Source organism: Sinohyriopsis cumingii, chromosome 17, assembly GCF_028554795.1.
Source record: "Sinohyriopsis cumingii isolate HCF-2022 chromosome 17, ASM2855479v2, whole genome shotgun sequence".
Classification (NCBI taxonomy): domain Eukaryota; kingdom Metazoa; phylum Mollusca; class Bivalvia; order Unionida; family Unionidae; genus Sinohyriopsis; species Sinohyriopsis cumingii.
This window is the reverse complement of record NC_142977.1, coordinates 31,920,794-31,948,658: the sequence shown is the minus strand read 5'-3', so window position 1 is coordinate 31,948,658 and position 27,865 is coordinate 31,920,794. Positions and strand designations below refer to the sequence as shown.

General features: G+C 34.6%; 1 protein-coding gene across 1 annotated transcript in view; it reads right to left on the bottom strand.

Moving 5' to 3' along the window:
* Positions 1-4,072: 4,072 nt before the first annotated feature.
* The window catches only part of LOC149778363 (uncharacterized), a 57,462-nt gene continuing 33,669 nt past the window's right edge, over positions 4,073-27,865 (bottom strand). The window contains exons 3-5 of the mRNA XM_089939185.1: positions 17,495-17,603; positions 16,841-16,937; positions 4,073-12,188 (exon numbers count right to left, since the gene is read on the bottom strand). Of these exons, the coding sequence (XP_089795311.1) occupies positions 11,597-12,188; positions 16,841-16,937; positions 17,495-17,603 (798 nt within the window). The 3' untranslated portion in view covers positions 4,073-11,596. The remainder of the gene's footprint in view (positions 12,189-16,840; positions 16,938-17,494; positions 17,604-27,865) is intronic.

Genomic DNA, 27,865 nt, shown 5'->3' with positions numbered 1-27,865 from the left:
TTTTTGTAATTGCATTAATAGGTTTCATGTTGCTTGTTTGTGTAATCTCATTATTTAATGCAGCTATCACCCTTGGTAATCTTGCAACCCATTCGCGAGATCTTTTATCTTGAATAAATTCCCTCGCGTATTGATATCCAAATAACCGCTCAGCAAGTGTTCGATTAAATCACTCAACAATTGCCTGATCAAGGTGAATTGCAGTATGACCTCGTCGTATTTTGGTATTATGTTGTTTCATCAACGATGATACTGGACCAAGAAATTCCTTACCAGGATCAACCTGTAGTAGCTGTGGCCATCGCAGACCACCTTGTGGTCCGGGTCCTCGTTGATAAATTCTTTCAAACGCATCGGCTACTTCAGATGCTGATTTCGTTGATAGCGGCTCTGCCTCTTTATATCTACTTGCAACATCAACAACGGTCAACGCGTACTTGTACGTTTTTCTGCGTACAGTATCATGTGGTAAAAACAGAATATCAGTTTGATGAACTTCATTAGGAACACTAACATCGAAATACACGTACTGAATTCGTTTCAGTGGTGGTAGATACATTTGCGATATTGCCTGTTTGGATAACCACGCTTTAGCAGAAGAATGTTTAACCGCTGCTGCATCAGCAAGTTTACCAATTGCTGCTTTGCCTGTCCAGTATCCTCTTGGTGAATAATAAATTAATTCCATTATATATTACCAGACCCAAACGCTAATTTACCTTTCATCTCAGATCTTACTAACCAATTAGCTAATGATTCTCTAATATTTTTATTTTTTAAAGAATTTAATGCATGAATTAATTTCACTTCTGCAATATGCCTATCTTGTAGATTTTTACTTTTATAAGCTACATCATGAACATGACAAGCTCGATCAATAGCGTTTACTGGTTCCTCGCCTGGTTTTGGCTGATCTTGATTATCAAGTCTGATATCGAGTCGAGTACCAGGACCGCAATAATTATATCCTGGTAGATGTTTTTCTTCCGAGTATTTAGCCCATGGAGTACCTGGAAACTTTGACAATCAAATTAGCAATATCACCACCGCGCTTATTAGGTAAAAACGAAAATTTCTTTCTACCGCACACAGAACATTTTCCACCATAAGCTATTTTTTTATTTTTTGTTATAACCGTAGCTAAATCAGTAGTTGGAGTTTTAACTCTACAGCGCAAGCAATATAAATTCATGTTATAAAATATATGGATATAATTGATTTCTCAGCGACAAGAAAACGAGAGCCAGCTAAACACCATCCTGCGCTACCGAATTCCATCAGAATGATTATCATAGGACCATCTGGATCGGGTAAGACGCAATTATTACTTAATCTGATAATGAGATGGTTGAAATGGGATAAATTATATTTAGTAGCACCATCCGTTGATGATCAACGATGTTATGATGTACTTAAAGATTTCAATGAAAACGCAAGATTACTGGACGAAGATAATGATGTTATAGAGTTTATAACAGATATTGATGAAGCACCGTCCGTTGATGTTTTAGACGGATTTATTAATAATTTAGTTGTGTATGATGATGTGATGCTAGATAGACAATCAAATCCAGCCAGAATATTTTCTCGCAGCAGACATAAAATACAGATGTGATCTATGTTACTCAGCGGTATACACAAATACCAAAAGTGATCAGGGACAATTGTAATATTTTGGTTGTGTTTAATGGCGTAGACACACACACGCTGCGAAATTTTCATCAAACCTGGTGCAGCGGTGACATGGATATAATTAAATTCAGAAATTTCTTCTCACGAGCGCAAGCTATTCCGCATGGATTTATAACAATAAATTTACATGATCCTAGAACAAGATATCGTGTGGGTCTTGATAAAATATTTGGATGGTAGGGGTGATGATAAAATTAAATTGAATTAAAAAGATATCATTAATATAATGAACAATTGTGTGTGGCTGCGTCAAGGAACCACTAACAAATGTGATAAAAAATGCCGTGGAGAATATTGCAAAAAAACATAATTATCTTATAAAGAAAAACCCTCATGCTGGTCCACGAAGTTGTGATGGATGTAACAACGGCGTTAGAGGATTCTATCAGATTTGCAAAAATTGCGGTGGAGATCGATACAGAAGTTTAATGATATATTACAGAAAAAGAAAAAACATAAATCCAAAATAGAAAAACCACAATCAGAACTTGAATATTACTTGAAGAACAAAACAAAAGATTCCCAGGATTCAGATGAAGATTCCCAGGATTATTCAAAATAACATAGCAGCACAGAGGGCCTTGTCTACAATTCTGTTTGGAACAAACAATAATCGTAGACGTGGTGTTGACCTTTATGAAGGGTCACTATTTTTTTTGTCTAAAAACAAGGGTGACCATTCCATAAAGTGGTCTGATCGCCTTCTCTGCTGCTCAGTTTGATGATTTTGGCACGCAAATAGCTTGACAAATAAACTAAAATTCAAAATCGAGTCAGTTAATGAAGCATACAAAATAAGTCATGGGACATCCATTGATGATGAGGCTGTAGCACCCAAGAATCATCTCATCGGGTTTAAGGAAACAATGTATTTTAATGAAACTAGGTAAAACAGTATCTATACAGGGTGCAAAGACATCTGCCCATGAGCTAAATGCAAAAATGTAACCGATGCCAGTAAAAAATAAACTATACACTAGTGATATTCTTTTGTGGTGAGGATGTGGTACTAACTCATTCGGCCCCAGAGGTTTTTGTCGTTTTTGCCTGAAATGTGTGTAGGAAATACATTTGGGGTGCTATTTCTGAATACATCGTAATACATCGGCTTTCAACAGATTTTCCATGAGACTAATGCCTAGTTGTATTAGAAACATTATTTTTCATTGGTTATTTTGCTTGCGTATGAGGAGAAGGGTAAAAGTTGGAGTTCTTTTTTTTTTTTTTTTTTTTTGCTTAATGGACCCATAATTTTCGTATGGAGACCGTAATTTATTCCAAATGCCCACCTTATCCTACTTTTTGCAAAGAATCACATGTCTGTGTGCAGTTAAGACCGTTATGCCTTAGATCTGAGGCCAAAAGATCTAAAATCCGGACACAAAATCGCATTTCGACCTCTAGCGAATTTTGGGTGAAAATAAAACCGGGTCCAAAAAATGACGTTTTTCCCTCTGTATTTTGTAGTGCAACTAGAACATCCAGATTATTTGGTATCATTTTAGAGCTATATCTGACTGCTTTTCTTAAATACCACCCAGGTTGGTGTATCTTAAATGACCTTGATGCTGCAGAGCTCGGAAGTAGGGTATACCCTCATCACGCCTACAGACGGGATCGGGGCCGAATCGGTTAACAATGATGCATGTAATCATCTAGTGTGAGTAAGAGATTGAGAAATAAGCTTGAAACATAAACTGTAACCCAAGTCAGTGAAGTGTTAACATAGGCTTCAGTGACCTATTTTTCTCATGAGGCTGTAGTACTCACCCTGTTTCTTGCAAAAATTTAACCTAAGCCTGTGAAATGTACATCACAGTAACCTTCCTTGGTTTTATGGGTGTTGCACAGACAAGAGATGTATACAGTAATATACTTTTGTGATGCTATCATAAACAGTGTGTGAAATAAATCACAAATTTAATAAAGTCAGTCAAATTCCTATAATGTATAACTAAAGTATATACAAAATAGGTCAGTGTCCTACATCTGTGATGTGGGTACATCATTTACCTAAGATACACCATCTCACCAAATTTCATGGTTTCAGATATAACAGGATTTATACTGTGTAAAAACAAACTTGAGCTAAACAACAAAAAATTCCTATAATGTATAACTAAAGTATATACAAAATAGGTCCTTTCAGTCCCTTCCAATAGGTGTAGGCGCTATGAAACCCACTCCCATATGTTGCCTGTGACCTTGAAAAAAGAATGGTTGACATTCAATGAGGATGTATTCTGTTATATACACAGAACATGATGCCAAGAGTATTTCAGTAGCCTAACTGTACTTTGTTGATGTTGCTAATACAACTAAATGATCTCCACAAATCATGACACTAACAGGATTACAAATGTGAAGACAACAGAAGGTGTAATTTTGTATGCCTAATTTAATCTGAACATAGCATTTCATATTTCTGAAATGAAAATCTTTCAGATGGTAATATTTTTACTAAAAGTCTAAATTTAACAACATATACATGTAAATGTAGCAAAGGCACGTCACAAATTTTTTAAAAACAATATCTAACCATGAGCAATATTAGAAAGACTGATATTTTCTCATGTTGAATTCATTACATAGGGACCCAAAATTGTGTAATTAGTGAAACATCAAAAAATGAACCCCTATAATCAAAGATAAAACAAAAACAAATTAGAATCTACAAAGCATTAATATTTATAGCATCATTTGTTTCCCATGTTTGCATCCACATTACCCTCATGCCATGTAAGCTGCATGTATTTGATATAATATTAAAAGCAGGCTTCAGCAACCTACTTAGCCATTATTTGATTTCACTTGCACAGTATAACATTATTAGCATCTTGAACAGAAGACTTTTCTAGGTCCAACATTCCCAAACAAACTGAATGTGAAATACATGGCCAAAGTCTGGAAATTCTAATACAAAGTTCTACAACTTTAATTACATTCAAGATAATAATACTAATATTATTAAAACAATGTTAAATTGGAATAGCATTGTGATACATTAATCATAAAGTGATATTAGTAAAAAAATATATGTTAAGAACATGCCTCTTGCAGTAGGAACATGAAAGGAAGGGCTGTTCCATTGAAACATAAATTGTACCCAGGGAAGGCAGCTGAAAAAAAAAGATATGCCATGGTAATTTGATTCACAAAGTTCACATTAAAATGATAAGATAATTCAACCTGCATCCATGGGTGAGTACCCCACATTAAAAGTACTTTCCATGGGTCACATATATGTTTTTGCTGGAACTGCCCTTAGAACATATATAATGAAAACTGGCAAATTGTCAGCTCAGTGGTGAAGATTGCATAACCTCATCAACATCTGTTAGGAAATGTACAACAATCAAATCTTTCAACGCTGATCCTGTTCTTCATGCTGTACATACAGCATAATAAACGGTAGCAAAGTCTCACAACCACCTTTTTAATCAGATTCATGAAACTCCATTTGACCAATAAAGGTGCCAATGAAATGAGTAAAAGTCATTTAAATAAATGAGGTATTTTTTTGTGAAATCAGAATAAATTATGACCATCCAAAATGAGACCCTTTAAAAGACCGATCCTCTACTTGCAAAAACAGAAGCTTCTGGAATAACTCCATTTCTTTTGTCCAATTATTATTTCAAACTGCTAAATTTGAAGCTGTCTCAGACATTATCAAGAAATTCCAACATACTGTAATTTGGAAACAAAAATTTGTCCTGATATGTTTTAGTTAACATGCTCATAAAAACCTTTAACCAAAGTACAAAAATATTTGTCATGGACTTTAACCTTAAAGAACCTGATATCACTAAGAGATCACTGAACCTGACATCACTGAGATCACTAAACCTGATATCACTAAGAGATCACTGAACCTGACATCACTGAGATCACTGAACCTGACATCACTGAGATCACTGAACTTGATATCACTGATAGATCACTGAACCTGATATCACTGATAGATCACTAAACCCAATATCACTGATAGATCACTGAACCTGATATCATTGAACCCGATATCACTGATAAATCACAGAACCTGATATCACAGATAGATCACTGAACTCAGGCACTAGCAAGATAAATCAACGTCCTAAGTCTGGTTAAATCCTTAAAACTGGACAGGAGGGGGGTATTTACTGAACTGACATGGTATTCTTCAGATACTCACAGGGAGGCATGGTGACTCAGTAGTCAGAGTCATGATTAAAATGGTGTAGGTAAGATTTCTTACATCGCACCATCTGGGTCAACTTATGTGGTGTGTCCTTGGGCAAGGTACTTTACTGCAACTGCCTTGGCACTAAATAACTTCAATGTGTTATTGTGCCGTAAATACCCAAAATCAATAACAACAATGACAACAAATTAGATACTCAAAAACTGAGCTAAATGATAAAACTCCAGTCATACATGATTGGCATCATGCTCACAAGTACAGTTAAATATCTAAATCAAAAAGCTTTGACTTAAAATCAATATGAAAGCGCTATTAGCTTGTTTATTAAAACATGTGTCAATACAAAAACTACACCATATTTATCTCTATATGTAAAAGTCATTGATATTATAAGCTCAGTCCAGTATAAAAACTTCAAATAATGGCCTTTCACCTGATTTCAAGATCAATTAACTTGGCTTTCAAACTCTTTCACAAAAGAGTTGTCAAGGTGGTTTTTCACATTGGCACCATTTTCAATTCTTAAAGAAGTGTTTTAGTTATAATTTCATGTCAATTAAACAAGCTTTTTTAAATGAAGCACTGATCAAATTTCCAAGTCGGTCACTATGGCACCATGTTGGAGGTCAGATGAGCACCAATTTCAATTCAAACAAGTTACGTATTGCCATATAATTTTGCTGAGAACGCCATGTTGATACAACCATCTGTTCAAAAGTATCCATATAAATATTTTCAAGCTGGTTGTCAAAGTAAAACCTGAAGGTTAGATAAGGATCATTTTAATATATTAGGAAAAACATGTTGCAGGAAAGAAGTTTACATTATAAAAAAATGAAGTTAAAAAAATGAAGTTAAAACAATGTCACTGTGTCATTTTCTTCCGAAGTAACTGGAAAAGATTGTTTATAATGGGTAGTGTGGAAATTTTTGGAGGTCATATGAAAATCATTTTCACTTAGGACCAGATATATAGTAATAAATGTATATGCAAAGGTTTATGGCAATCCTCCATGAAGTTTAGGTAGTGGCAATAAAAAAGGTGTACTAATGGATGGTGATATGGGCAGCTGGCAGACTGTCATTTCATAATATCAGTAAAATCTTGAGCACTGAGGTTAATTTAAAATGTAACATTAAGCTTAATCTGATAAATGAAGTTATACACTGATGCCAACAAAATAAATATGTTGAGCTATGAGCTCAAGAAGAATTAAGTTTGTGATCTAACCTTAAACCAGAAGAGAGCATGTAAAACATTTCTGATGTTTCTCAAATGCATAGTTACTTAGGTTAGCATTTATTAACCAACTGTTATGTCATATTTCTATAATTTAATTTAAAAGTTTCTTACCTCAAAGTAAGCAAAATAAGTATTTGTTTGATAACACTGTCATGATTCACAATTACAGAGGCAGATGAATTTATAGAAGCAATCATAGGGTAAAGAAGGCATCTGAGATGAACAAACTAAATTTGTTCTCAATTTCAATATGTTTACATACTCAATGTCGTGTGCTGATTCACAGGTATATATACTGTTCAATATATTTTCTTTGACTATATCTTAAATTAGCGATTTTAGCAGGGGCCTAGAATAATGACTTTAAACCCCTAATTTCCAATCAACGAACTGATATTTACATTCCTTGATCTGCCAAAATATCTGTCTGTCAGTAGTTGTATCATACAACATAATCATCTCCATTTATATCAACGTAAAACACTTTTATTATATGCTCATCTTTTTCCCCGTTAACTTTACATTGTCAGAATCGTTCAGTATTACCCAATACTGAACTCGTGCGACAATACACATATAGCATTCACGTGCATAAAGGAACTACTTTCTATTGTAAACAATGGACGCAGATGCCAGCACTTTTGATTTGTACACAAATCATGTACACTCGCATAAGAGGCTCTTTACGTTGTGGTTGTTTAAATTTGTTTCTGAATGAACTAATACAGATGTTTCGTGGACTGCCACATACCAGCTGCTTTGGCACATTCCGCGTTGATACAATGTTACGGATTTAGGCTAGCTACATTATATAACAGACGCAAGATAAGGTCCTTACAAATAACATACAAGTGACAAGTCGTATACTCTCTTCTTTAGCTGGTGATAAGAATGGCAAAATAAAATATACTTACAGTTTTACATCCTGAATTTCCTCAAAATGTATTTTCTTAATTCTGCAAATCCAAATTACATGAGCCATGTCATAGGTTTTCAATCTGGATTAAGCATTTCGAAATTGTGCTGTAATTTTGATGATAAGTGCAACTGCATCCTCCATACCACACTCAAAATGAAATAAGCAGTAAATTCCATAGCGTCTTTTTGATAATTGCAATTGAAAGACTTCATATTTTTCCCACATTATGATTTCAAACATTCAATGACAGAAACAGAAACACATTTGCAGATGTCAACACGCTTCTCCCTAGCTTATTAAATCTCATGTATTTCATGTGGAATCATCATATAAATCCAGTCAATAATCACAAAATTTCCTAAAATCGAAAAAAATACCAAAATTTATTCATTCCAGATCAAATGGAAAAGTTGTTGCAATGCACATTCATTCACAATATGACCACAAATTTTAATTTTAACTAGACACGCCATTTTCTTTCGAAAGTTATGTTGAGTGCACGACTAAGTTCAAATTTATCTGGGCAGAGTTATGTGCGCAGTAATAATGTTGATTTGTGTAATATGCGCTTGTGTATTTAGTCTGGAATGCGGCATACATTCATTTACATTGTTTCTTGTAGTGTATTGTGTTTATATAATTAAACCTTAGGTAGAATAAAAAAATGAGCATATTAAAAAAAGGTTACTGCATTTGTATGGGAAAATATGAACTCGTTTTGTTGGAAGGATATACCGCACTCCCAAGGTCAAGCAGTATTCCATCCCAAAACTCGTTCATATTTTCCCATACAAATGCAGTAACCTATTAGTATTTTCCACAGCATGATCATCTCCATTTATATCAATGTAAATACATGTACTTTCCACAGCATGATCATCTCCATCAATACTGACGTAAATACATGTATTTTCCACAGAATGATCATCTCCATTTATGTCAGTGAAAATACATGTAATTTCCACAGAATGATCATATCCATTTATATCAATGTAAATACTGTACATGTATTTACACAACATGACCATCTCCATTAATATTAATGTAAATACATGTAATTTCCACAGCATGATCATCTCCATTTATATCAATGTAAATACTGTACATGTATTTACACAACATGATCATCTCCATTTATGTCAATGTAAATACATGTATTTTACGCAGCATGATCATCTCCATTTATATCAATGTAAATACATGTATTTTCCACAGCATGATCATCTCCATTTATGTCAATGTAAATACATGTATTTTCCACAGCATGATCATCTCCATTTATATCAATGTAAATACATGTATTTTCCACAGCATGATCATCTCCATTTATATCAATGTAAATACATGTATTTTCCACAGCATGATCATCTCCATTTATATCAATGTAAATACATGTATTTTCCACAGCATGATCATCTCCATTTATATCAAAGTAAATACATGTATTTTCCACAGCATGATCATCTCCATTAATATCGCTGTAAATACATGTATTTTCCACAGAATGATCATCTCCATTTATGTCAATGTAAATACATGTAATTTCCACAGCATGATCATCTCCATTTATATCAATGTAAATACTGTACATGTATTTTACACAGCATGATCATCTCCATCAATACTGATGTAAATACATGTATTTTACACAGCATGATCATCTCCATTTATATCAATGTAAATACATGTATTTTTCACAGCATGATCATCTCCATTTATGTCAATGTAAATACATGTATTTTCCACAGCATGATCATCTCCATTTCTATCAATGTAAATACATGTATTTTACACGGCATATTTTCTTCTGTAAACCCCATCATGTGTCAGCTTGCGAGTTTTAAATTGAACATTATTTTACACTATTAGCTGTGGTCATAATAGAGGGATACCTTTTAACACAAAATTAGATTCTGGCTGTAAAATACTGGTGGCTGCTGATCAGGTCACTGTTGTTGGTGGTGGGAGGGGACATTCAAGAGAAGAACCACTTTATATATATGAATTTCAAATAAATTAGTATTTAAACAAGAAGAGAAAAACAGACTAGAATGCAATTAAAATTTGCTCATTTTTCTTTTATATAACAAACTGTTTTTATTTGTCACAAAACAGCATAAAGTCACCTGAGAGAAAAACGCTATCTAAGCATCTCTTAATCTAACAATGGTCATGAAAATAATTTAGCAAGATAATATAACCATTTTGAGAATTATTTACATTCTATATTCAACTATTTAATTGGAATTAAAAAAAAATAGAAAGGAAACAAAAACAACACATTTACATCTTAAGTACATGCAACACAAAGTAATATCTGTGTATGATAAATAAACGTTATGTATAATACTTCTATTTTAACATGGTAATCAGTCAACCATGAAATGAGTATTGAGATAGGAAAGAGAAAAATTTGTCTTCATGTTAAACAAAGATTCAAAGAACTATCAAATATAACAAAGTTTTCTTCTAATCATCTCGCCAGTCTAAACATAATTCTTGATGACTCATGGTTTCACTTGTTCATATACAAGGAATCTAAAATTTTTGATAATCAAAATACTGTGTTAAATAGTCTTTGCCCATTTACTACTGGTACTGACTGTCTGATATTTTATAATCCAAGTCAACCTAAACAGAAAAATGCTTATTAAATCTAAAACAAGACAATAAAATCTAATTCTACAATATCACAGAAAATGTGGCTGTATCACAGTGTATTCAAAAGTTTGTACTCCACTTAAGACCTCTGCCACTTTTGTTACCATAATACATGCATGTATTTATATTTATACAAAATAACAATAAACAAAAATATTCTTTCAAAATTTTTCTAGTCTTCTGAAGAGCAAGAATATCAATATTACTTATGTAACTGATCAACTTTCAGTATCTACAGGTATAAGATTATATGGTCGAATCAGAGATATGTTCATGTTATATTAAAAAGAAAATTCTCACCATTCAAAACATTTCACTTAAAGTTGTAAAGTTCAAAGTGCATTTGTCCATAGCTCAAATATATTGTAGTATGCTACTAAAATACTGACACTGTTCATTCTGCACTCACCAGATGGAGGAATCTGTCTCGGTTACATTAAACATCAAAGACACAAACTGTCATCAATCTGTCCTACTGAAGGATTACCTGATATTTTTTCATCCAAATATGAAGCACAGCTCAACATGTCTTCTGAAATCATATACTAACACCCAATAAACAATGAAGCATGGGTCAAGCACTTATTTCACCAGTGACACTTTGATATTGCATAATGCGACCCACTTTAGTTGGTAAATACTTCACATGTTTATGTGGAAAATGTCAAGCAGTGACAAAAATGTCAAACCAGCCAAAACAGTTTTTACTCTCAATCTGATGTTTAAAAATATAGGAGTTAATACATAAAATTTTCATGTAGTTCTCTCTACATAGCAGTAGACATTAAACTATATGCTACAGTTTAAATACATATGTGCATACAAATGTAAGAGACAAATGTCTCTAAACTTTTCAACAAAATTTATGTTCTGAAGAAAAGAGAAAATTTTTTTATTATTATCCCCTTTTACTGCTTGCATCGGATCTTACACTCGATCTGCTGTGGGCTCGGTCTTCATCTCTTGCTACTACTTGAATCTTGTTTTGTACATTAACATCCATCATATCTTCCTGATCTTGCTCCATTTTCTTCTTCCTTTTTTTCTTGTGTTTATGACTTTTACCATCTTTCTCCAAATTGTCAACACCAGATGGTGCAGCTGCAATGCTTTCTCCCACTTTGTCATCAACATCCTTGCTACGAGACATTTTCTTTTTCTTTCCTTTTGATTCAAGCAACTTTTTTTCAGAGTCGTTTTGTGAAATATCAATGTCTTTATGTAATGCATCTGAATCTTGGGTTTGTGTTATAGCTCTTGAACTGCTGTCGGTCACATCATTTACACGAGCATTCGACTCCTTTTGTTGAAGACTGGAATTAGTTCCTGAAATTTTCAGACCATTTGGTATAGAATTCTTTGGAATATCCTTTCTTGGAGAACTGATGGAATTTATCTCAGAAAAATCTAGTTCCTTTTTGGAATCTATCCCTTGTTCTTTGAAAGAATTTGTTTTTTTGAGTGAAGTCTTGTCACTTTTCTTCTCTCTGCTGTAAAATATGAATGATTGTAATTAAAAATATAACTGATTCACTGAAAAATCAAGAAGAATGTACTTTGAAAGCAATAGGAAAACCAGAAATGAGTCTATACGGTAAACACAAATTTTAAAGTTAAATAGGGGCCAAAACTGTCAAATTCTATTAGAAATAAGTGAAAGCCAAAGAAAATTTTTCTACTACAAAGACTCATACTATACTCGGGGCCCAGAGTGGCCTAAAGCATTCACCGTAATGGATCACTGCCATCTCATCTGTGTGGGCTTAAGTCTCGGGCTTGGCTAATGTGGGTATGTGAGAAAGCTTGCTGGTAGCTTCTCGTGGGTTGGTGGTTCTTTCCAGGGTTTTCCTGGGTTCTTCCTCCACCATTAATACTGGCTGCCATGTATAGCCTATCCTGTGCTGAAAAATTGCATTAAACACCATTACAACATACTATTTTTGGTTTGAATCCATTATGTCAGTCACATGTTACTGCATGGAATGAAATTTGCAACTGACATACAGACAAATGAATAGATGGGATACTATGGAACATACAGACAGACAAATGGATAGATGGGATAATATGGATCATACAGACAGACAAATGGATAGATGGGATAATATGGAACATGCAGACAGACAAATGGATAGATGGGATAATATCGAACATACAGACAGGCAAACAGATTGATTTCTTTTATCTTTTACCAAACAATGACTGCATTTGAGAAAACCATTTAATGTTTTTTACATGTGACTTTGGTAAAGTCAGGTCACAATACTATGTGTCAAAATGGCATAATCAGTTCTCATGAATGTGCATGTGATTTGAATTTTTAATGCAGCTTTAACAATTTTTCCATCGTATTGCTACAATGTCTGCAGCAAGGCAGTTTATAGTAATGTCTAGCACTGGGGCATCATGCTGCAAACATGTAGCATGATGTCACACCCAGTCACATTATTCAGGTCGACTAGTCCTAACACTAACATCTTAATGCTGAGTGCCTAGCAAAGCAATTGTTAGGATTTATAAGTCTTTGGTAATACTCAGCCAGGGTTCGAACATTCAAACTCCTGCATCTGAGGCAGATGCTCTAACTACAAGGCCATAGCAGCATGAATGAAAGTGAATTTCCCATTTAGTGCAAAAATTCTACTACAAAAAGCATCCACAAATTCCACCCCCAAAACATCCACAATATTCCACCTCAAAAAAGATTCACAAATTCCACCCAAAATATCATCCACAAATTCCTCCCCCCAAAACATTTACAAATTCCACCCAAAAAAGCATACACAAATTTCACTCCAAAGTATCATCCAAAAATTCCACCCCACCCCCCAAAAAAACCATCCACAAATTATTCCCCCAAAAAGCATCCAAAAATTCAACCCCCCATGAACAAATTAAAGCATCCTCACTACATATGAGGGCTGTTATGTTTCAGCAATTTTAGGAACTTGTTGTTTTGGATTGTTTTAAATCCAGGACTGGACAATAAAATTTTTTCTTCCATTTATTGAAACATATTTTATCTGTATATGCTACCAAAGACAATATCTACAGTCATGAGAATTATCATTAGTTTAACGGTGTTTCACTTGGGTTTGAGAGAAAAGGGACCAATTAGCCCACTCCATTTCAAAAAGTGAGACAAATTTTTCAGAGATGCTGCTAGGATTTGCCTATAGGGAGGAGCTTCCCCCTTGTCTACAAAATAAGGAGGGAACATAAAAATGAGAGGGAGGAGGAAACATAGTTCAATATTTACAGAACTCTTCAATATCCATCTCTTTTTCTTCCCGCTTAACTCTGTTAGTGAGAAATCCTGCCAGTAGCTTCTCATGGGTAAGTGGTTCTTTCTGGGGTTTGCCCGGGTTCTTCCTCCACTATTTATACTGGTTGCCATGTATAGCCTATCTTGCGCTGAAAATTGGTGTTAAACCCTACAACAACAACAATAACAACAATCAACTCTGTTGGAGCTCTAATGAAATCAAAGTCTTTTAAAGATGTCACCTCTAGTTGTATACCAGTAAGCATTAATCTGTTGATAGTTTATAAGCTTAATCTGTGCATGAATACTGCTCTGTGCCAAGATCTCCCTTTCACAGTCTGCTCTCTGATGATGCATATACGTACCTAGCTTAGTCAGCTTTAAAAAGTTGGGAACTGTTCTTTCTGGTATTTATGTACAATTGTCCACGGCTCATATGTATTATCTTTTGCATACTTCTGCTTAAAACTAAGATTTTTCACTAACGTAAGTTCTGCATAAGTTTCATCTTTCGAAATTAGTGTTTTGCTGACTATTATGCCAACTTTCTCAGCTGTTCCATAATGAGTTTTAAGTCAATCAGATTCTTTGTAATACAGAGATATTTACATCAAATAACATCTTGATATATTCATTTTTAGATTCTTATTTACTTGTCTTAAAAATTATGGGTCTTATAGCTGTGTCATACAAGAACCCACAGGGCTAAATTGTTTGAGAAAATAGATAAAATTGCACTCTACTTTTAAATTCTCTGTACTTTAAATTCAGAATGCTTGTTGCTCCAGGTCTCAATATGCAAATCAAATTTAGTTTAACAACCATTTGTCAATCTGAATAACCCTGATATTTAAACAGCTGCCTACCTCAAAAGAGATGTCACAGATGTTGTGACTAGTGAAACAATACCTCTATCAGTGGCATGATTTATGTTGCTACAAGCACTTTAAGCGTTAACAGTTTAATAAAAATTATATACTGTGAAGAGTATATTTTTATATATGCATCACTGCTTTGTAAGTGTATGAATTTGTACAAATTATGTGTGATTCCAATATTTGCACATATTACAATTTGTTACATGCCAGGCTCTCAACCATGAAATATTATGCAATATACTGTGGACAAGGTTATTTTCAGTCAATCCCAATTTTTGCAGTATATGGGATCAGTAGAATGAAAGATAATTGCTAGTCCTGTCATAGTGACCAGTACGTCAGGAAAAGACTGCTTCATGGATTTTTCTTCATTTTCATAAAAGCAAATATTGAACAATTTAAACATTTTTAACGACTGGTGCATCTAGTAGCAGATCTAAAGGTAAAATACATCCTTTGTTCGTTTTTGCTGCAACCGGTTTGGTGCATTAGGGATTTAGTGTCTATTTTGCAAAAATCATGCAAGGGAGTTGTCCAGGCTGAAATACTGATTTAAGGTTTATTGTTACAGTTTGTTTCAAGAATAATATCAAATTTATTAACTATGTAGGAGGAAAAAGGAGATAAAAGAATCAAAAGTGAAAAAGAAAGGTAAAAAATAGAATCCCAAAAACAGCCGCATCTGCCAAAACTCCACAGACACTGGTAAAAATCATCAGTTTGTGGAAAAATCCATGTCAGCCAACTATTTTTTCCAAGACACTAATTTGTGGCTGTCTGAATTAAATCTTGTCATTATCATAGAGCTCATTCAAAAGTAGCTAGTTCAAATTAAATCTTGTCATTTCATACGAAACTCGTACAGCTCATTCAATAGACAGTAGCAACAACTGTTCAATTTAAATCTATTCATTATATACGAAACTCGTACAGCTCATTCAATAGACAGTAGCAACAACTGTTCAATTTAAATCTATTCATTATATACGAAACTCGTACAGCTCATTCAATAGACAGTAGCAACAACTGTTCAATTTAAATCTATTCATTATATACGAAACTCGTACAGCTCATTCAATAGACAGTAGCAACAACTGTTCAATTTAAATCTATTCATTATATATGAAACTCATACAGCTCATTCAATAGTAGCTATCACTATGAATTAAATTGTTATTTCATGTGAAACTCATTTAGCTCATGCAATAGTAGCTATCACTGTTCAATTTAAATCTTGTAATTATATATGAAATTCCTGCAGTTCATTCAACAGTAGCCATCACTGTTCAATTTAAATCTTGTCATTATATATGAAACTCGTGCAGTTCATTCAACAGAAGCTATCAGTTTGAATTAAATCTTGTTATTTCATGTGAAACTCATTTAGCTCATTCAACAGTAGCCATCACTGATCGATTTAAATCTTGTCATTTCATTTGAAACTCGTACAGCTCATTCAGTAGTAGTAACCATTGTTCAATTTAAATCTTGTCATTTCATATGAAACTTGTACAGCTGATTCAATGGTAGCTATCACTGATCAATTTAAATCTTGTCATTTCATATGAAACTTGTACAGCTCATTCAACAGTAGCTATCACTATTCAAATTAAATATTGTAATTTCATGTGAAACTCGTACAGTTGATTCAATAGTAGCTATCACTATCTCATAATGGCTCACAAATGGTATAAACTGTTAAAATTCTTTCATATTTATATAAAAGATGTACAGCCTTTAAGATTGCTTTGTTTTAAAATGTGACAGAGTAATCACTTGGTGATCACCGTTTGCTTTGGTGTTTTATGGCACAGCAATATGCGCAGATATTTAGTGCTGAGAGTAAAGTGTCTTAACCAAGAGATAACATGGTAGCCGACATAGGCTGGTTTGATGATGAGATTTTAACCTGACCCAATATACAGTGTAGGAAAGCATAAGTGAAGAATAACAGGCAATGATCAATGATCAAAGGTAAGAAACAGTTCAAATCTCATACTTAGACTGGGTATCCTCTATTCTCAGAGATTCCTGACTTCTGTACTTTTCTTCCACTGGTTTCATTTTCTCATCTGGAGGCTTGAAAAGGACTTGCTCTAAAAAATATACTAATGATATTTATTTTGTCCTTACATATGCTACACCCTTAATTTGTTATCATGTGAACTTTAAAAGAAAATGTCAAATCATACTTTCAACAAATATAAATACTGGTAGATTATGATTGTAACCACCATACTCTGAAAACTTGTCCACCAAAAATGAAATTCTGGTACATATCCCATGCTCATTAGAATTGTGACTTGCAATATTCAAAGTAGCAAGGCAATGATGGCTAAATTTCTATGTGCAGATGCAAACAACAGCAGCGAAGTCATTACAGTCTAGGTCAACTCAAACTCTCCAACAGTTTTACACAAGTCTAACAAGGTCATGACTAAGCTCCCAAAAATAAATTGCCCTCATCACAAAATTCACATAATTACATTACCTATTTCAACAATTTCAATATGACTAAAAGAAATTATATTTCTATTTATAATATACTTTTCCTGGCATGCAGGCAATTTTAAATTTACAAGTTTTACTTGGTCATCAACATGCATTTTTAAATTCAGATTGTAAATGAGTGAAATAAGACAGTCTCAAATACTCTTCTTCCCAGTTGGTGAAGTAGTCCTGGATGTTGCCCTGGAAGTTCCCCGAGACCTGTTTCCCAGTGATAAATGTTCTCTCTCTTCCAGTGCTTTCTCTGCTTTCTCCTGTGAAAAAGAAACAGGTCAGAATTATGATCCATTTAATTAGAAGGACCAGCAAAAAAAGAGTGACAATTATGATACATTTTATTAGAAGCAACAGCCAAAAGAGCATTTTACAATTCTGGCCATAGCAGTAATGATGGTACTATGATTAACGCCAGATATTCTTGTTTTAGAATAACATCTGTGTGCAGCTGTATAAGGTATCACTGTAACAAAGTGCCATGAAGAACCTTTTGATATGCCAGAGTAACAGAATTGTCTTTTCAGGGTACAATCGCTAATAGTCTTAACATAATTATGTTAATAGTCAGACCAGTGGAAATAATGATAATAAATTCCTTACCAACATCATTCTGTTTGAGTCCCATGATAAATTTTGTTACGAATTTCCTAATCTTTATATACCTGGAGCAATAAAAGCATTGACTTTCTATGCTTCTTTCAATGAAAGGGATTAAAAGCATTGTTAGCAGACAGGTAAGGGAAGAAATGACAATACAACAGACTTCAGTTCTTGAAGGGGCTAAACAGACTTTTGTTTTAGAAGGGCTAAACAGACTTATGTTCTAGACGGGCTAAATAGACTTTTATTTTAGACAGGCTAAACAGACTTGTTTTAGATGGGCTAAACAGACTTTTGTTCTAGATGGGCTAAAGAGAATTCTGTTCTTGATGGGCCAATTTTGTTCTAGATCATAAGATGGGCTAAAGAGACTTCTGTCCAAGAAGTGGTAAACTGATTTTTGTTAGCAGATATGTCAGAGCCAAAGAAATAATACAACAACACAAAAATTGTGCTGTTCTTGCTAACAGAATTATCTTATGAATCTCCTGATCTTAAGATATTTGGAGCAAGAGATGCACTTCCCTCTAGGGTTCACTCTCTGGAATGCTGTGTGTGTGTGTGTGTTAAATCTGCACAATGTGATGAGTGAGAATTATACACACCCACATACAAAGGAAACACACTGCAAAAAGCAATACATTATTTTCAATAATTTTATTTGAAACAATATTTTTCAGCACCAAACTTTAAATTCCATATATTTAATGAAATTTTCAAAAATATTTTGGGAATAATATTTGGAATGGAAGGGAAATTTAACAAAGTGGGTCACTATAATGCTTAAATGCACTGACTGGCCAAAAGACATCCATACTAACCTTATGATTTTGGGTTACTACATCTTCAACTGACTTAACATTCGATACCACATATATCATGAGATTATTTAAATTCATGTCTGTGACAAAATATGATTCTATAAATAAAGAAGGACTGCTTTAACTTCGTATTTTCATCACCCCCTGAAGAGATTGGCAAAAATTGTAGTACTATAATTCACAATGTCTACTGCTGGAAATTTTGTACTGGGATGGGGGGAGAACAGATAAAAGCAAAGAAACTCTGATTGGATGTAACTTATACAGCCTGTGATCACTGTTATCAACAAATGAAATTATAGAAGTTACAATAGCAATGATGGGGAAAAATAAAATGTAAACATCAATATATTTATATATTTCTGTTAAAAATTGTAATCAGTCAAGAAGAATTCACATGAAAAATAAAATGAACTGACAGTAACAATGTGGATAGGTAATGTTTTCAAGTTTTTTAGCAAAAACAAGAATTGATGATTTATGTCATGGTCCCAATGGTTATCACCATATGATTTTACACATGACTTGTTTGGGTGGTTGACACATTTGTACACTTAGCAGTACAGTGTATTCCCCAAGCATTTCAACCCTGAACACCAGAAACTATATCATTAAGAAAATTTGGAAATTTAAGTCTTGAAAGAAGGTATGTAATATTTAAACTCAAAATATATTGGAATGAGACAAATTGCCCTTATCAAATATTAGTCACATATTTTAGGGAACAATAGCTTATTTCTTACTTTTCTTATCAAGTTTTACAATGTAAGTACATTAAGGAAAATATGTAGCAGGTTTTAATATAAACCAAAGAATTCTTTTGAATATTTTTATAATACATTATGAGTATTATTTTTGTAGGTATTTTAACAACATGTGATTTGTCAAGCAAACAAAATATCAATAATAAACTAACCAGGCCATTATGACCTCTAATTCACTTTGCTTGTAATCTTGAGTTCAGTGTAACCATTTGACTATTTGTAGCATAATTCAAATTGAACAAATATGGCATCAATTGACAAGTACTTTAAAAAGGGTTCACTGACCATGATGTATAAAATACAAGAAAGGAGTTTGGCTAAGTAACAAATTACTATTCATTTTGTGATATTTAATCTTTTCCTCTTGGTCAAACTTAGAAAGGCATTCATGATATACAAATATAAATCACTATAAGTAAATATTTAACCCAGCGACTGTAGATACCATTATATATCTTTAATGTAGAAACTTGGAATGGATGCAATGTTTACAGTCCATGATCAATGTTATCAATAAATGGAATTTTGACAGCAAAAATGGGGATAAATAAAACATAAACTTCATGGTATTCTCGTTCATTATTTTTGCTCACATGAAATGGAGACAACTGCACATCTACACACAAAAGTTTAAGTTAATCCAGATGAAAGAATTCTCATACAGTTATTAACATTAGCAGCAACATTCCGGTTAACACATTATCCCCTGGAGGTTTCTGTCATTTTTGCCTGAAATTCAAGTAGAAAGCACATTTTGAAAACTATTTCTGAATACATCCTAAGACATCAACTTCCAGGTGATTTTCCAATAACCTTACGCCTAGCTGTGTTAGAAACATCATTTTTCATTGGCTATTTGGCTCGCGCATGAGCAGAAGGGTAAAAGTTGGAGTTCTTTTTTTTTTTTTTTGTTGCTTAACGGACCCATTATTTTCGTATCGAGACCACTCTTTATTGTAAATGTCCATCTTATCCTACTTTTTGCAAAGGTTCATGTCTGTTTGCAGTTCATACCAGTCTGCCTTAGATCTGACAAAAAAGTTTAAAATCCGAACAAAAAATTGGATTCTGACCACGGGCAAATTTTGGGTGAAAAAAAAAAAGGTCCAAAAAATGATATTTTTCTCTTTATTAATTTAGCAGTGAAACTAGAACTTCCAGATTATTTGGTATCATTGTAGAACTACACCTTTCTATAATACCACCCATTTTAGTGTATCATGCATGACCTTGACGCTATAGGGTTTGGCAGTAGGCTATTGCCTCCTGCCATGTTAACTCGTCATCAGGGGTTAATATGTTAAAAATGTTTCAAAATAGCATTTCAACTGCATCTTTACATGCTTAAATATTTTGTATTTTATTTTCATCTATACATTTTTTAAAATTCTGAAGTGTTTATTACATGGGTAGATTTCTTGTTCTGACATTGCTATTGGTTACATGCTGTTCAAAGCAGACATATTGCATTTTCAATTATTATCATAGATAAAGCATGAACATTCAGTAACACGTAAATTCTTGTTTGAAAAGTCACAAGAACATGCCATAAATATTGTTTTATGCAAAAAGCAGACAAACATACATTATAATGAGATAGCATTATGAAGAAATATTAAGAATTTAAATAACATCATTTTTAGATAATAATACTACTACTGCTACTGATAATAATAGCAATAATAATGATAATAATGATATCACTTATATTAATTTCTGCTCAATATATCTTATTTTTCTGCTCAATTTATCTTACGTACTGATTTAAAGTACAAAACAGTTTACCTCTCCCTTCTGCAATGAATTTTTGTTTTGGGGGGGGTCAAAATGTTATACAACCTGCTTTGAAATTTCATTAAAAATTGTTACATACTATTAGAATGATTTAACCTCATTTACAAACCTTTATTTCATTAAATATAGAATTTGTCTTTTAGCAAGTAGATCACACACACATGATGCCCAAATCTTGCTCCCACCATTGCTGCCTTGACAGAACTAAATTGGTTAACCCTTGAAATTCTCCTAGCTAAGGTCTGTTGAAGAAACAGAGGGTTGTTCAGATTTGCAATGCAGTGCCTTATATGATTGTCAAGGCAGTGAGACTGCTTGTCCTAATTAAGACAAGGAAGTAATTAGTTTTCTTGAAAAACCAATTAATGTTCTTCAACCAAATTCAAAATTACTTATCACCTTCCAGTCACTGATTTCATGCCAAATGTTTCTGAGCAAGTATTCTATCCCAAAATCTGTATGGGATTTCCAGAACACATTATGGCTAGACAGACTGATGATGGTCATTAAAGATGTTCTATAACTGTTTCTAATACACTATAAATATTAGTCTCTTTATCCACCTGATGTTATTCACTTCATATGGCACAAAGAAGGTAATGACATGTAAACAATTAACCTATGGGCTATTTATCTTACTAAATTCGTAAAATACTACCTACACCGTTCTTTTTAAATTTTAAAATGACACACTAAAAATACGAAATTTCAATAACAACTGATTAAAACTGTAAGAAAAATTATGAAATTTCCATCCTTCATTTTTTTATAGAGTCATATATGGTACAATGACACAAACTAGATAAAACATAATTTTCAAAATGGCTGCCATGGTGGCTATATTAGATATCAGACTGGCACCATTGTACTCACAAAATATGACATACAAAGTCTTCTGGTGAAAGTTTAATGTTCATATGACCTCCCATCTAGAAGGCCCTGTGCAGTGATGGTTAGACAGACTGATAATGGTCATTCAAGATGTCTACCGCAACCATATTAAAAACCATATCATTAAAATTTGTACTGAAAACCAACCAGGAGCCATAAGAAATCTTCTGGTGAAAACCATGTGCTGATGTGCCTGGTAGCGATAACAAAATTTTCAAGATGGCTGCTGTGGTGACTATAATGAACATCAGATAGCCACCATTTTCGTTTAGGACCAAACAGACATAAGAACACTGGTGAAAACCACATGCTGATATGGCCATCCATTGTAGTGGAGTAGTGAAGACAAAGTTTACAAGATGGCCACTGTAGTGACCATACTGGATGCTTGGGCAGCAGTATTTTGATTTAGGACCAACTAGACATGATACAACGTTTTCTGTTGAAAATCCATGAAAATACGACTTTCTGATCAGGAAGGGTAACTATGCAATAACAAGATTTGTACGATGGCTGACATGACGGCCATGTTGGACATCATACTGTCGCCATTTTCATTTATGATCAAATAGATATCATTAGAAGTCTTTCAGTAAAACAATGTATTGAAATGACCATCTATTCAGGAGAAGCAGAAAAACAAGATTTACAAGATGGCTGATATGGTAGTCATATTTTAGTCTGAGCAGCACCATTTTCATGTAGGGCCAACTAGACCTTGGGATAAAAGTGTTTCCATGGTAACCCTCCAAGTAGTATAGGAAGAGTAGCACTAGCAAACTTGTATGACTGGACAGACACAAACAATGATAGACAACAGATTATTCCATAATCTCCTTTTGTCATTTCACTACTTCTCTTACTTCCAAATCAGTGTCATCACTGAAGTTCAGAGGTAGCTCTACAAAATTATTATGTATGTGTGTTTGCAAGACGAATGTACTTTGACCATATTTTACATTTAAATCAGCTTTCTTATTATTTTTGCATTACTGATTTCAAAGTAAGTATCAGTACCTTCTCTCTGTTGTCATATTTAGCAACTTTAACTGAAATTTTTTATTCATCCTTTAGGTTTTCCCCCTCCAAGAAAATGTGTTTCCTACTGTACTAGTTTTAAATTAGGGCAGGTAGGTAAAAAAAATTTAAACATCACATACATATTATAATGATTAGTACGTATAATGTCTGAAGTACTTCAAGTACTGGGCAAAACCAGTTCACATATCAATTTTATCATTTTTTTAAACAGGGGGATGGGGAGTGGGAGGGAGAAGTGCTAGGATCTGCAATGAAAAACAGGGAATGTTGCTAGACCGGAAACACATACTTTTTGGTTGCCTTTACTGAATCCTGATATATAACTTAATTCGAGCTACAGGTATTATTTTTTTTGTAATAAATTGAAAATAAAAACATTTTCCTCCAGCTTCATGTCTATTTGCAATTCATGAGAAATGAGCCATGAATGATGCTATGACAATCATGAAATTCCAAAAGTACATTCAAGTGCTAAATGCTCCACATACATACTGTCAAATCATTTTTGTTATGAATAATTCATACTATTGCAAGCTAAATCTAATATTGTTTGCTTATATGTAAATAATTTTCTTATAAATCCCCATTTTCCCAAATTTGATTTATTTAGCTTGTACAAAAATCTCCAAAAACCACAACAAAGGTAAAAATAAGACCTTTACAAATGTTAAACTAAGTTTCTTCATGTGTTATTTTTCATTCTGAACTTGTTTTTCTACGTGCTATTGATGTTGCTCTGTGATACAGTTTGTTGTGAGCATAATGTACAGTAAGTGTCACTAGCAGCCATGTGAAATGTATCAAGATTAAAGGGGCATACCAAAAAAAACTGTAATACATGTACATGTACGTGAAGTTTCTAACATGGGTTCATTTGGTTGTAAGCATTCTCAAAACCATTTGAAAGGAATATATTATTGACATTTGATATGCATACCTTATTAAAATAACTATTGTTCCAAATGAAATGTGAAGTACCATAAAGAACTGAGTATATCTATGAACAGGTGAAAGTGCATGCTTGAATGTATCAGGTGACTTATGACTCAAAGATACAATTCATAGTCTATCATTTTATTTTATAGTACATGTAGTAGTAGCAGTGTTTGTGATCTGTAGTTTGTGACTGTTAACATTCTTATTATTTTCTGGAAAAGAGCTGTCTCACTTGACAATTTGTACTCATTTCTCTCAAAGTACGCCCACACTTTTAAACAATATTTTAGCTTTCAGACATCAACTCAAATTAAGAATTAAACCAGGATAAACACACTGAATTTTGAAATACTACTCTGAATGGAAAATGTATTATATGAGTAATTTCATCATCATGATTATCTGGATATACATCAGGGCTTTGACTACTGAATAATTTTGTCCTTGTTTATATCATTTACACATGTATTTAGGATTCAAGAAGTTTTTTTAAACATCATTTTGTATATCCATTTAAAGAATACATGAATTCTTCTGTTTGATTATTTAAAACACATCATGGCTCTGACTACCGATGAGTTTGTCTTTTGTTACGGTAATTCATTTATCTAGGATGCAGGTAGTTGTATTTTTAATCTTTTTGTATGTACATATACATTATATTAATTATTCTGTCATGATACTATGAAAACACATGGTTTTGCCACTTAAAGAATCTGTCCCAGGCATTTCAGTTATATAGGATTCACCTAGCTTTCTATTATTTTGTACATTCAGATAATAGTTTTTGTTACATTAAGTAGTCAATAATAAAAAGTTTGAAAATACTCAAAACAGCATACATCCAAGAATGTGACTTAATATGCAACTGCAGTGGTCACAATCATCAAGTTATAAGATATTCATTTATAATTATCATTTAATGGATAGGCCTGGTAAAACATAGTTGTAGGAAATGAACCAATATTTATTAAATTGTTCAAGCAAACATGTACTGATAGTGCCATACAAACGTGGATCGCAAAAATGAATGAATTAGGTTAAGCGTCAAATTAATTAAGTTAATCTATAGCTTGGAATCATATCTAGACATTATAGAAAACCCATTGTGTCTTGTGTTTTGTTTGTTTTGGATTTTTAACATAGCTTTAACAAGTTTTTAGTCATATTGCTATGATGTCTGCAGTGTGGCAGTTTATAGTGATGTCTAGCAATTGGGCATCATGCTGCAGACATGTAGCATGATGTCTCATCCAGTCACATTATCCTAACACCTGGCCAACCAGTCCTAACATTAACCTCTTAATGCTGAGCGCTTAGCGAGGCAGCTGTTAGTACCACTGTGGTGTAAGGGGTACTCATGGGGGGGGTAGTACCTCTGTTGGGGGTAGCAAGTCCATCTTTGGTCTCCACTTGGTGCTCAGCTCTCACCTGTGGCTCCAAGAAGCTGTAGCATGCGCTGCAGCCACACCACGGGCAACAGCTTTGACTGGTTGGCCAAACCAGGTTGAGGGTAACCGACCAGTCTCAAACCCCTGGTGAATCAGGGATTGTCATCCACTGCATGTGAAGACTGGACCAGGACCACTGCGCGGAGGAACCACCAGCTGGTCAATGGGCAGAAAGGTGGTCCCAGCAAAGCGATGTGGAGTGCAAAGAGCATGGCAAGACATGTAGGATGCCTTGGTCATCCACTGCATCCAGTCTTCATTCCTGCTGTCTTGACTATGTTTTGCAACTAGACAATGTGGAGCCTGGAGAGAGTGAGGCTGACACAGCGCAACTCTTCCTCACTTTAATCCAACTCATGCACAAGTCATTTATGTAATCACCTATGCCCAAGTTTTGCGGCAATGGGCGAGCTGTGACGCGGCAGGTGTCGATGTACTGGCAGCCATAGTGGCGGACCTGCATACAGGCAGTTCAGGCCATATGGTCGCCTTCCATTGATCTGAAGCAGAAATGGATGTCGACAGCCATCTGAGCAAAACTAAGCAGACCTCTTCAGGATAGCGCGGCTTACCTCCATAGCCCTAGGAAGGGGCTAGAAAAGGTGTCCTAAAAAAAAAGCCTGCTTTATCTACCCCAACCAGCTAAATGTGGCTGGAAGGAATCCCATTCTTGCGGTCAAAACACAAAGAAAACCCAAAAGGTTCCACTCACTATTGGTGCGTGAACATACACACTCTATTGGATCGTGCAGAGGCTGACAGACCAGAGAGAAGAACTGCCCTGATTGCAAGAGAACTTGCTTGCTACAAGATAGAGATAGCAGCCCTGAGTGAAACTCGCTTGGCCGACAAGGGCCAACTGACTGAAGCTGGAGCTGGTTACACCTTTTTCTGGAGTGGATGTGGCAACGATAAATGTCTTGAGTCTGGAATAGGATTCGCTGTCAAGTCGAGTTTGGTAGATAAGTTCTCCATCTTACCAAAGGGAATTAATGACCAGCTTATAATGATGAAGCTACCCTTACATGGAAAAATGCAAGCCATACTCAATAGTGCTTATGCACCAACCATGATCTACTCGGAGGAAGCCAAAGACAAGTTCTACCAGGATCTGAAAGCTCTGATTGCTTTGGTACCTAAGTCAGACAAACTGATCATTCTTGGTGATTTTGATGCCAGAGTTGGCGTGGACCACATCTTGTGGAAGGGAGTTACTGGTAGACATGGAACTGGCAACTGCAACAGCAATGGACATATACTCTTGAGGATGTGCGCAACATATGATCTCCTGATCACAAATACCATCTTCTGTCTGCCTAATCGTAATAAAACAACTTGGATGCACCCACGGTCTAAGAATTGGCATCAGATCGACTACATCTTAGTCCATAGGAATGATAGGCAGGATGTCCATGTGACCAAGGCCATGTGTGGTCCTGACAGTTGGACAGACCACAGGCTACTGATTTCCAAGATGAATCTTAGAAATCAACCTCCCAGACATCCACAGGGAATTAAAGTCCCAAAATGACAACATCTCCAGGCTGAAAGTCTGCAACACTGAGCAAGCTCTGTCTGAAGCTCTGACAAGCCAGCTAGAAATCACAGACTCTGGTACCAACGATGCCGAAAATGCTGGGCAGTTTTCAAACATCTGGTGTACTCTACTGCATCTGAAACCCTTGGCATCACTGCACAAAAGCACCAAGACTGGTTCGATGAGAACTGTGAAGAAATACAGTCCCTGCAAGAGGAGATGCATCATCTCCATCGTGCATACAACATCGACCCCAAGTCCGTTGCAAAGAAAGGTGCCTTCAGCAGAGTCCGCTAAGCTGTGCAGAAGAAACTGCATGAGATGCAGGACACATGGCTGAGCCGAAAGGCTGATGATATCCAGTCCTTTGCCAATAGACATGACATGAAGAATTTCTATAGTGCTTTTCGTGATGTTTATGGCCCAGTAACATCAGGCACAGCCCACTCTTGAGCTCTGATGGCAGCACTCTCATAACCAAGAAGGAGAAGATAATGGATCGCTGGGCGGAACACTTTAACGGTATCCTCAACAGTCCCTCTTCCATCAACAATGAAGCGATCAACCGTCTACCCCAGGTGGAGATCAACGATAGATTGGCTGACACTCCAACAGTGCTGGAAACTCATAAGGCCATTGAGCTCTTGTCTAGTGGGAAAGCTCCAGGAGCAGACTCCATCAGAG